The sequence below is a fragment of the Strigops habroptila genome, chromosome 2 (genome assembly GCF_004027225.2).
Source record: "Strigops habroptila isolate Jane chromosome 2, bStrHab1.2.pri, whole genome shotgun sequence".
Taxonomy (NCBI): domain Eukaryota; kingdom Metazoa; phylum Chordata; class Aves; order Psittaciformes; family Psittacidae; genus Strigops; species Strigops habroptila.
In genome coordinates this window covers 10575413-10587364 of record NC_044278.2, presented here as the reverse complement: position 1 = coordinate 10587364, position 11952 = coordinate 10575413, and the positions used below count along the sequence as shown (strand labels likewise).

The 11952-nt window shown below is 40.0% G+C and overlaps 1 protein-coding gene across 1 annotated transcript; it reads left to right on the top strand.

Annotated features, from left to right (window-relative positions):
- Nucleotides 1–316: 316 nt before the first annotated feature.
- On the top strand, nucleotides 317–10997 carry LOC115601670 (T-lymphocyte activation antigen CD86-like). Its single transcript, XM_030471985.1, has 6 exons — nucleotides 317–750; nucleotides 1189–1238; nucleotides 2523–2861; nucleotides 6471–6782; nucleotides 8946–9080; nucleotides 9891–10997. The coding sequence occupies exons 1-6, from the start codon at nucleotides 683–685 to the stop codon at nucleotides 9908–9910; spliced, it is 924 nt and encodes a 307-aa protein (XP_030327845.1). The 5' UTR covers nucleotides 317–682; the 3' UTR covers nucleotides 9911–10997.
- The last annotated feature ends 955 nt before the right edge of the window (nucleotides 10998–11952 follow it).

Below are 11952 nucleotides of genomic sequence, written 5' to 3'. Positions count from 1 at the left end.
CCAGAAAAAGAGGATTCTTTGGAGCTGTGTAAAGGAGGAGAGTGAAGCACCTTAGCAGTGGTGGTGTGGGGGCTTGTCCCAGATATATGGAAAAGACACAGGAAGAACACAAATGTGTTGCTAAAATGCAAACCAATCACCACAGGCCAGTCAGATGCAGATGCCATTGTCATCCCAGTGCATGGGAATGGCATGTGGCTGTTTACCAGGATTATGAGCCCTTATACCACATAGAATCATTTTGCTTATGAGCTATAGCGTTTTTTTCTTTTTATTTTAAACAGATATCAGATTTTCTTAACCACAAATTAAATGCTGTTTAGCCTCAACTCTTTAAACCATATAGGATTTCTCTCGGTTATGTTTTACTGTTGTGAAGGACAGGTTCCTGTTACAAAACTGAAGGTCAAACACTTCATCACTTCTGGTAGCTGACATCATCACACTGTCTCCCTGACCTCTTCCTTCTGAGTCACCCTCTCCTCCCCCTCTACTTTCAATTCCTCCTTCTTCCCCACACTGCCAGGGCAAGCATGTTCCCCATTTCTCTTTTCTCCACACGAGGTCTTTTGGGTACTCATCCTGCCCTTTGCACCCAGGGGGCTCTCTGTTCCTCCCATGACATACCCTGTCTGCAGCAGCCCTGCACTACATCACCACCTCTGTAAACCAGAGCTCTGTCATGGCATGCTTCTTGTTGCTAAAGGCTATGAAGCACACAGGAGTCTTTGCACCAGTACATGGGAAAAGGTGAGATTAACTTTCTCAATAGCCTCCCTCTTGTTAAAACTTTTTCCTGTTTTACCACTTCTTTGGGAGTACTGGAGAAGGTACTGGAATGTTTTCATATTTCATATTTCTTCATATCTCTTCATCAGGGACTGTAGCCATAGGACAAGGGGTGATGGGTTCAAACTTGAACAGGGAAGTTCAGGTTGGACATAAGGAAGAAGTTCTTTACTGTGAGGGTGATGGGACACTGAAACAGGTTGTCCAGGGAAGCTGTGAATGCTCCATTCCTGGCAGTGTTCAAGGCCAGGTTGGACAGAGCCTTGGGCGATGTGATTTAGTGTGAGGTATCCCTGCCCATGGCAGGAGGTTGGAACTAGGTGATCTTAAGGTCCTTTCCAACCCAAACCATTCTGTGATTCTATGATTTCATATATCTTTCATTCTTCCTTCTTACAGCGTCATGGAGGTCTCCATATTCTTCCTTTATGCTATGATACTTCTCCCAGGTAAAAGGCATATTTTTAATTGTAAAAACTGTTTTGATTATTTGTGTCTTGCTATGTGATACTTTCTCATCCACTAAGAAGCTCATTCCTTAGCAGTAATTAATCATTTCCATTGCACAACCAAGATCATATAGCCTATGCGATGTGTGTTTAAATTGTGTGCAGGGACTCTATAAAATATGTAGCAAGTACTTTCTCTCTTCAACTTTATATCTTTACATTACACTTATTTTACATTGCTCTTTAAATTTTTTATCTAAATCTGTCTTTCAAATGTGTGCATATCACCCCTGTATATTACAGAGTAAAGCAGTATTAAACTGAAACCCCACAGTTTTATATGGGACTACTGGAGTTCTAGACAGCTGCAGAGATCATTTTGCAGTCTGGTGCTCTGCAAGAGCAATCAGAACTTTGCATCAGGAGAAAGACTGTAAATCTTCTCCTCCTTTTGAGCACAGCAGAGGTGTTTGTATCTGCTGGGACAGAGGACTGCATTTCCCATTCCAAGAAAAGATGGTCTTCCTGGCCTATCACCACCCATAGTACTGGATACATGCGCTGAGGAAAGCACATCCCTTATGTGCTACAGTTCATCCTTTCCTTGCATGAAAGCATAACTGTGTTTATTGACTATTTCTGTTAATAAGATCAGCAACAGAACAATTAAATCTGACATTTAATTTGTCATCAAACTCTAGATTAATTACAGAAGAGTTAAATCTGACATTTAATTTGTCATTAAACTTTAGATTAATTCTTCATGAGACTGAAAGTGTTCACCTGTTTCTGACCTACTGGTCATATATTCCCTAGACACCAGCATTTACCACACAGTGTGCACTTCACATTGTCTTCAAAACTGCAATGCGGTGTTCTTTTATTAGGAGAATGAACTCAACTTTTTAAAAAGAAATTGTGCATCTATCTCATCTCCTTTATGGCAGCATTTCATTATACTTGGGGTGCTATACTCGGAGTACAAGAATGGTTTGGACCTTTTGCCTACAGATAGGTCTTCTAAAGTATAGATGCTTGCAACCTCTGTGTGGTAGGCCTTCCCTGGAGAGTAAAATAAAGGAGGGAAAACAAGAAACAGTTTTATGACCTGAACTCCACAAGACTAAGTGAGTCAGTTTGAAGAACTACGTGTCCTGTCATAGCTAGTGGGAGAATTTGTGTCTAAATGCTGGCAGGTTTACTGCTGCTGTCGTTAAGTCTTGCCTGTGTAAGTGCAAATACCTGGTGTTCTTCTGTAGCTGATGGAAATCTTCTTTGTCAAAGGTACTGCTGGCAGCGTGCATGAGGTGAAGTCATTTCTCAATCACACTGCATACCTATCCTGCTATTTTCCAAACTCTCAGAACACTGACGTAAAGGATTTAATAGTTTTTTGGCAAAAAGGCCTTGAAGTGGTGCATGAAGTATACTACGGGCAAGAAAAACATGATAATGTTAGTCCTGAATATAAAAATCGCACCAAGATGGATATGGACAAATGGACCTTGCAACTGTTAAATGCAGGAATTGTGGATGAGGGACAGTATGCGTGTATTATACAGCAGAGAGTTAAAGGAATTCCAAGGATCATACATCAGTCTGAGTGCTTACTGCACATCATTGGTAAGTAAGCTCTTCTAATTGTCGTCTGGTCTAGGGGTTGGGTTTTTTTGGGGGGAGGGAGTCTCTGTCGCTTTGTTCAGTCCAGAAGCATCTGATATTGTCCCCAAGCCACCGAAGATGTACCTGCACTGGAGTTAGATTTCCAAAGATGGAAAATAGAATTATAGAACAGTTTGGGTTGGAGAGGACCTTAAGATCATCCAGTTCCAACCCCTGCCATGGGCAGGGACACCACACACTAACCATGTCACCCAAGACTGTCCAACCTAGCCTTGAGCACTGCCAGGAATGGAGCATTTACCACTTCTTTGGGCAAACTGTTCCAGTGCCTCACCACCCTCACAGTAAAAAACTTCTGCCTTATATCTAACCTGAACTTTCCCTGTTTAAGTCTGAAATCCTCAGCTCTGAATAAAAAGTACTCAGGTGGAAGTAATCAGAGGTAGAAAATGAGGCAATAATTTGCTCAATATTGCATATTCCTGAATCCCACCCTGTCATAGTTGTAGTGAAAACCATTCTGCCTTCTTCATCTTGCCTCCTGGAAGTTTTATGGCTTTTAGGACTCTGGAAAATACACTTCTTTTTATTTGCATCTGATGCACTACCTTCTATTAAAAGTAGTAGTAGTTATCATCATTGGTGGTAAATTACAGTTGGAACATAAGATTTCTGCGAACACACAGCTATTTTATGATCATATAAATCACAGAGAAAATAAAGAAAAGAGCAGTTCACGTGGAGGAGTAGAAATGCATATGTTCAGTTAAAGGAAGACTGAAAATACCTCTGAGGAAAAAAGCATGCATTAAACCTGATTTCTTGCATGTTATCAGATGAAAAGGCAGCAAATCTTTTATCAGAGGAATAGAAGTGAGAAAGCAATCTTTTCCCAATACCTTCTAATATTTTTAGTAATTCCTAAGATATTTCTCTAATTTTTTTTATTTTAAACTGTTCTGTTAGTAACCTTTGTCCATATGCCCGTGTTCTCTCTTCCACTGTGATGGTGCATTAATAACAACAGCTTCTAACTTGCACTGGTGTTTTCAGGCCTCAGGATACTGTTTCAAAAGACAACAGGCCATGTGTAACTGCAGCCAAAACTAGAGTACCAGGATGTCTGAGCCTATTTAGCTTTGTGCTACCAGCAAGAGTTCTCTTGATCCACAGACAGGAAACACAAATTGTTAATTTCGATCCTCCCAGAATCTACTTGACAAGTATTTTCAGCAAAGTTTTATAACTCAGAAACTCACAATGTGCACTCAGGATCAAGGCTTTCAATTTAAGAGATGCTTAGCATCAACTGCTCAGTTAATTCAAGCAGTTAGTTGTAGCTTAGCCAGCATCTGAGCGACATGTTATAGAAGTCTCATACTTAGGCACTGAAACAGGAAGACTGTTTTAAACTATGTGCTGCAGTTTCCTTCCAAATGACTCCCTGTTCAATAAGATCCCAAAGGAAGAAGCAGCATAAAATCATATTTAAAAAAATTGGAAGGAAAATACAAATGTTGAAATGTACTTGTGCTTACCTACTGGTTCTCAAGTAGAGCTGCACATCATACCTGGAACGCTTTTTGTAGTATGGCGTGTCACACTTAAAATCGATGTTAGAAAGATTGAGTGCTGTACAAGAATGACAGGTCAATTACACAAAGCTCTCTTGATCACTTGGTGACCTATCCCATTCAGAAATACAGAAGTACCTTCTAATACAGTTTACATGTGTTATTTATATGTATAAATTAGGCCAAGACATAGACAGATATATGAATAATAAGTATTGTGTACAGCCAGAATGATTTATATAAGAACATGAACACATATCCTTCTCCAGAAAGTATGGTGGGCTTCACAATGGAAAGCTTTGGCTCTTGAAAAAGACAAGGTAGGGGCCATGGTGACAAGCAACTTAACTGGAAATTCTGCTGCTATAGCATGTCTCTAGTGCTTCCTTTGGATGGATCAATTAGGGAAGTAGGTGAGACTAGGGAAGCTATTTCAAAATATGTGCTAGGAGTAAAACTGATGTCAAAAGAGAGACTTAATTCATGTCCTCATTTTAAAAAGGATGTTGGAAAATTTACAAGCATAAAGAAAAGCTCTACTAGAGTTATGTGAAGGCTGGAAAAATACAGTCCAAGTGGAGATATTAAAAGATGGATCTGATTACACAGAAAACTGAGATGAGACTGGCTTTCAGAGTGTGGGAACCTGAAATGCACATAAAATACTGGATATTGAAGAAAAAGCTAATTCATTCAGTGAAGATATAAAAACAGTAAGCAGCTGGAAGCAAGTGAGAAGTAAGGGAAATTGTCCGTTCAGAAAATAGAACAAAACCAGGTAGGTTCATTAAGCCATTGAGAAGAATATTAAGGGCTTGATGGATCTGTTGTCTCTCGAGGTATTTAAACCTGAGCCCATAGTGTTTTTGGAAAACATGTTATCTTTAAATACAAAAGACTTTCTGAAACAGGCTTTTCTGTTAACAATCCAAGGCTCACAAACACGTAGCCCACACCCTGCATGCAACCAACAGCACTTTTCAGTAAATTGAGGTTCCCAGAAGCCATAAACCAGAAGTGCTTTGATCAGGGTATATTCCTCTACTTCTACTTGTTTACTGTCAATAGGATTGACACTCTTAAATCACTGGGATGATGTGGCAAGTTTCATAGTCATGGAATACATTCCTGCCCTCCCTACAAAATGCCAAGGAGAGAATAAATACTCCAGACCAGAAGCTGGAGTGACCAGTCAGCTAAGCAAGTCAGACCTTGAGGAAAAATAGGAAGCCTGAGCTTTCCTGAGGGACAATTTAACTAAATTTAACTAAATAAAGAAGGTGAGAATTTTTCCATTTTGAATCCACAACCATGGATTCTCTTGGGGATTTGAGTAAGCTAAATCCTTCTCCATGTGTTTTGGGATAGAGCAAATAAAGTAACATTATATTTCTTCATCCGTCCATATCCATCCATACTAAAAATTCACTAAGGCAGGGATTAGAGCCTGGATCCACACATTTGAGCAAGTGTGCAGAAGAGTTAGACTCTCTTAGGCTCATATTTTTCTAAGAATCCTTTTCCCCTTCTTCATATTGCCTTTAGTCCTTTTGGCGCTAACATACTGAAGTATTCTCAATGAAGTCTTGAGTCTGTTTCTTGGGTTCTGGTTTTGTGGTTGGTTGATTTTAACTTGCTGTATGCCAATGTGCAGTCAGTATTATGTCTACATTCTCTCCTTCTCCTTTTCCATTATAGTCTGCTGTTTCCACTATGACCTTTCAACCAAAGGAATCCTGGTTTGGGGATATTTGGTGGATTATTTAATAAAGAGTACTGGTTAAAAGCTTCCATTTAGCATTCATATTCATAGACCCCTTGTCTGGCTGATCAGACTTATGTCCTTGAAACACCCTCAGGACAAGGAGAAGCAAGTCCACACATACACCATAACAAACCCCTCTTGGGACTTCCATTGTTTTCCTAAGAAAATTGCTTAGACTTGCTTCTGCCTGAAAATCTTAAATAGTTGGAAGGACCTGTCACGAAATGCAGTATATCTGACTCATGATGCTTTCTCTTTGGTCTATTTCAGCCAACTATAGTCAACCTGAGATAGCATGGCTGCACAAAGGGGAACTAAAGCCCAATGAATACTTGAAGCTTTGCTGTTCTTCCAGTGGAGGTTATCCAGAGCCCAAGCAAATGACTTGGCTAATTTCACATGAAAACAGAACACGCAGGCTTATGAATCACATGGATATCTCACAGGATACTGTAACAAAACTGTACAATGTTGCTACCAAGCTGAATACCACAGTTCCTACAAACACCCTTACTAATATCAGCTGCTTGCTTCACCTTGGAGAGGAGCTGGGGAGCCTTGTCTCAGTGCCACTAGGCATAGGTGAGTGCCCATTTGGCCTTTCCAATTTTTGCATGGGTCGGAGAAGGGCACATTGTAGTAGAGCTAATGACAGATAGCAGCATAGTCAAGGCAGGGAATAAACACTGAGTAGCAGTAGGAGTTGGTTACAAGGGTTGTATGTTCTCTATCCAGTTCACCAACAGCTACAGCCACCAAATTCCCTCTCCTTTCCATACGGGAAGTCTTATTACGGCAAGGAGAGGGCACAGAGAAGGAAGGCTACTGCTACACAATCCAGAACACAGTCCTGTTCGTCCCTTCCCTAGATGCTGCTGTAATAGCAACAGAGCAAGCTGGATATCTGGATTAGGCAGCAACCAGTCTCCAGAGGTGACAGCTGTTGATAGAGGTTGCCACTTCACAGGATTAGAGAACTGCTGAGGTTGGAAGACGCATCTGGAGATTATCCAGGTCAAGCACTCAGCCCAAAGCAGGGTCTTATTCAGTCGAGTTTTAAGCATCTCCCAAGATAATTTCTCTCAGCAAACTGTTCCAGTGTTTGATCACCCTGACAGTAAAAATGTTTTTTTTCCCTGATATTTAAGTACTTGAGCTGCTATTCTTAATCACTCCTTAGAGAGAGATAGAAGGCTAAACAGAAATGTCCCTTGGACCAGATTTGGCTCAAAATCTGCCAAATAGACCGTGCTGAGTTTTAGTGTAAAGGCCATGAAATTTTGCCTAGTCTTAGAAACATTCCTGGTGGTTTTCATAACATTTGGCAGGACAAAGTACATGTTCCAAAATCGCTGTCTGGGGACTTTTTCTCCCCGAGATTGTCTTTTTTTTTCACACACTGCTTGCAAGAAGAAGCTGGGGACCTGAATTCCAATAAGACTTTACTGCTGGATCCTCTCAGGGTTCCACAAGGCTGATCCTTTCTTTAAAATAAAGCTGTATTTTATTTATCTCCTAGAAAAGGAAGACATCCTTTGACATATTTTTGTTTGTAAGCTACAGCACAAACACATCAAAACAAAGACAATTCCCACTTTGGTCATAAGTTCATTTGGCTTGCACATGTTTCCTTTAGACAGAGTCGAAGATGGAGAGCCATGCTTCAACTGGCAGGAACAGGGAGCCAAGAGGGAATGGCAGAATTGCAGGAAAGCCTACCAGGGTAATATAGGCATGCGCCTTACTACTGCAGATGTAGTAGACAAAAGTAGATAAAACAAGCTTGCCACTTGTTCTGAAAAAAGTTCCACGGTGCTGTTTCTTCATATAAATCTAGCTAAAGGGTTAAGTCATCAATGCTCGATGTGACAAACTGCCTCTGATGGCCTGACATTCTAGCATTTTTAAATAATATTAAAATACAATACAGAAGTCCTCTGAGGTCTGCACAGCTCTACACGTTGCTCTACATGAGTGTTAATATGGCTATATTGGCTATATTGGCTATATTAGCTATATTAGCTGTATTAACTATATTAACTATATTAGCTATATTAGCTATATTAACTATATTAACTGTATTAGCTATAGTGCTGCATCCTCCTCTTCCCTATTGAATTCTTCTCTCCTCTCTGGCCCTATGAAAGTAGTCACCTGATAAGCAGTGATGGTGGATAAGAAACTAGGACCTCACCTCCACATAAACAAAAGTTTTGTTTGGCAATAACTGAAGCTCTGTCTGTTGCTAACCCTAGCAACCAAAGTCTCAAAAGCACAATAACCAGAAATAGAGGGAAACTCCCTTGATTCCCTGCTACTTTCACATCCCTTATACCATTTCATTAGGCTTTGACCATCATTTCCATAGATACCAAGTAGTAACATATCCTAGGTTCTTCAAACTTGCACAGTAGCACAGAGTAGCATTAGCACAATAGCTGCCTTGTAGGCTCTTATATTAATTAAGTTACTGATCTCTCACGTTACCCAAACTCCATAAAGAGTACTTTGCCTTACTGTTATTGAAGCAGCCACTAAGACCTGGGAGTTTCATTAGTTATTGGAAATGGAAATAAAACTATTGAGAGAATTATTTGTTTGCAATATTAAAGCACTGTAAAAGCAAAGGATGCTGAGGGCCTTTCCCTAAATTTCTAATTCACATAACTTTAGGACAGAGTGTTTCAGCTAATTGTCACCAAATTAAATCTTCGTTGTGTGTATCTCCTCTGTTTTCTTATTCAGAGATAATTCAGGGGGAAGAAATAGCGCAAGTGAAGATACATTTCTTTGGCCCACTTATAGCTGTGATTGTACTGATCACAATTCTTCTGGGTTTTGTGATCTTGAAGAACAGAAATATCTCATCCAGCAGCCAGAGTAAGTTATTACTTCTCATTCATCTCTACTGTCCTTCAAGTCATAGACTTTGCTCTTTGTAATCATCCCTTCACCTACATTCAAGCTGCTGACAGAAAGTTAGGTTTCATGCTGGGCATAAAATAAACATCCTTGGACAATTCAGTTCCTGCAACAACTTAGTCCATCCAGCAGCAAGTTAAAACATCTCTTTCTCCTGTCTTGTCCTGGGATCCACTTCTCTCTCCACTTTGTGCTCTGTGAGACTGCCAGGCACCAGCTTAGCACTTTTTTTCTGCAGTCTCATCCTTCCTTTTTCCTGGGGCTTGGGGTATTTTTTTGTTGGATTTCGCTCCTAAAATCATTGAACTGTAGAAACCTTTCTTGACCATCACCATTTATAAGAAAGGTGGAGCTGGGGGAGGGATGAGATGACGTTTCTGCCAAGTGCAAGTATCTCTGTCAAGGCAGAGCTGAAGGGTCAAGGCATTGCGCCACCACAGACAGCCCAACACTGGACTGGAATAATCATCTTGTACTAGGAACGGAATTTGAACTTTGCATTGCATTTCTCTATTTTGTTCCAAGACTGGATCTCAGCACTCCAGGGTTTGTTCTGCACTGAAAGGATCCTCTTGCTGACATCAGAGTTTATCCTTCCTTATAGCAAGAGGGAAATGCATTCTTCACAGTCCTGTTTCCTTACACAGACAAGTCCTGAGCCCTACCTCTTTCTTTCTCCAAATTCTAAGATAACTAGACATTTACTATGCACTCTCTTTCTGCTCCTATTTCTCACGTTTCTGTAAATCACATATTCATCTATTTTAGGTGTCAGTCTAGCAGTCTAGAAGCAATCCAGCTTGAAACTGCAGCCATCAGCTAGACTGCTGACTGGGAACCATCTCTGCACATAGCAAGGCCTGAGGTCCTGTGTTCTTAGATGGTGTGCCAGAAAAAAATCCTTCACAGATATCCTACAGAACAACATGCAACATTTTTGCCTGATGGTTGAAATACACTGTCCAGTGTTCTCTGCTTTTGTTTTTGTTCCAGAATGGTAGTAAATATGATGCTCTGCCAGTCTGCATGACTACCTTTGTGCTGTATCTTCCATTACATACCGTGACATTGTAAAACCCTGAGAGTCAATGAAGAAAGCAGAGCTGTGTGGGTTTCAGAAGGTTCAGAAACAGAAAGTGTCAGACCACAATCTGTGAATCACAACCATCACTGGAAACATGATCAGAGGCAGGTTATTAATTATGAGCCATAAACGCTTTTGGCAGAGGCAGTGTGATGTGACTTTGTACCACAAACTTTCTTGTAAAGCTCCACAGCAGCAAGAGGAAATTCAAGGCACTTCCCCACCCTCTGAGACAAGTTATGCAATTCCTATCAGGCATTTGAAACTAGAAATCACCTGAAGGAAAGACTTGCTTTAAATATAATTGCTAGTTATCTTTTTTTTACTACCTTCCAAGCTTAATATGCCCAGACAGTTAGTTCCTGGACTTCCAGGAATTCTGACTGGATTCTATACTAGTTCAAGTGGATGCAGGGATAGAAAATGAAAGCATGAGGTATCACTCATGTGTAGAAATCTAAATATAGAAAATTAAGCTAATCATATAATGAAAAAATGTAAGTAGGTCGTCTTCCAATTTGTTTGACTGTGTTCTCCTATTCTGAAGCTTGCTTCAACACCTGAGGATAGAGCAATCCATACACTATGGTATGCCCAGCTGTCGGAAGTAGTTTTAACTTTCAGAAGAGTCTCCATTTCACTCAAAATGTGCCAGTTCTCCAATCTTGAATGATCTCTGCACTTTACATTCTTCAACAGCATTGACATCTGCCAGGAGGAAGAATGCAGCAGAACTGAGACAGAATTCTGCGGAGGTCTTCATTATGTTTGTAGGTCCTGACATTTTCAGCAAGAGTAGGGATGTTAGCATCACATTGCAAGACAAATTTCAGCTCAGAGTTGCACTCTGGGGATTTAAAATCTCCATGGTTTCTGCTGGGTACAAATACTCTTTTCTGACAAATTATGTGAGTTGCTAGATTCCACCTCAATTTTTACTCCACTTTCAAGTGTGTGACAGAATTTGCATGTCCTTTTGAGTCAGCTAAACCATTTGGGAGTCAGTTTATTAAGCTAACATTCCAAATATTGTCATTCAGATTAATATCATTCAAATTTTATTAAAAGTTAAAGTTTTTATTTTTATGTAAAAGTTTATATTTGTTAGCAAACTTATTTAATGACTTAATAAAATAGATGTCTTTTTCTGTGTTGGTGTTTTATTCTCCCTACGTTAAAGCATGAGGGAAATACCCACATTTGCTGTTCTCAGGGAGGAAAAACTCCTAGGATTATTTCTTGGAAGCAAATGAATAAAAAAGAAATTGCTGCAATGACCAAGAATGGCACAACCGAAGGTTTCATTTATGGGGCTGGATATATGTGCATGACTCTGTGTATTCATACCTCCTTGATTTATTGACCTATCCACCTCAAAGATTAGATACAAAATTCCAGACTGCAAATTGGGCCTTTTGATTCTATGCTGGAGATTGTCAAATACATCTCCAGTGGGTCACACAATCTTTAACTCGATTAACATTTGGTTCCTTAAACAAAGCACGTGTTGAACTATCAGATACACTAAGTCAGGCTCACTTAGATTTGTGTTGTCTCTCCCGCCTTTTTTAACGCATGCTGTTATTCAGTTGATTTTTTTCAACATTTTCCCTTTCCACTGAAGTCATCCACCTCAAATCCTCACTAACATTGAGGTTCAAAACAACAGCTAAACCCTACTTTGCTACTACCCAAACAAACCTTGTGGGTCTTTTGTCTTCCATATGCCTAGATTAACACATGCAC

Coding starts and splice junctions, on each gene's coding strand:
- LOC115601670 (XM_030471985.1), top strand. CDS start 683: ATGGCATGCTTCTTGTTGCTAAAGGCTATGAAGCACACAGGAGTCTTT. Junction 751..1,188: donor GCACCAGTACATGGGAAAAG/GTGAGATTAACT, acceptor TCCTTCTTACAG/CGTCATGGAGGTCTCCATAT. Junction 6,783..8,945: donor CTCAGTGCCACTAGGCATAG/GTGAGTGCCCAT, acceptor TTTCTTATTCAG/AGATAATTCAGGGGGAAGAA.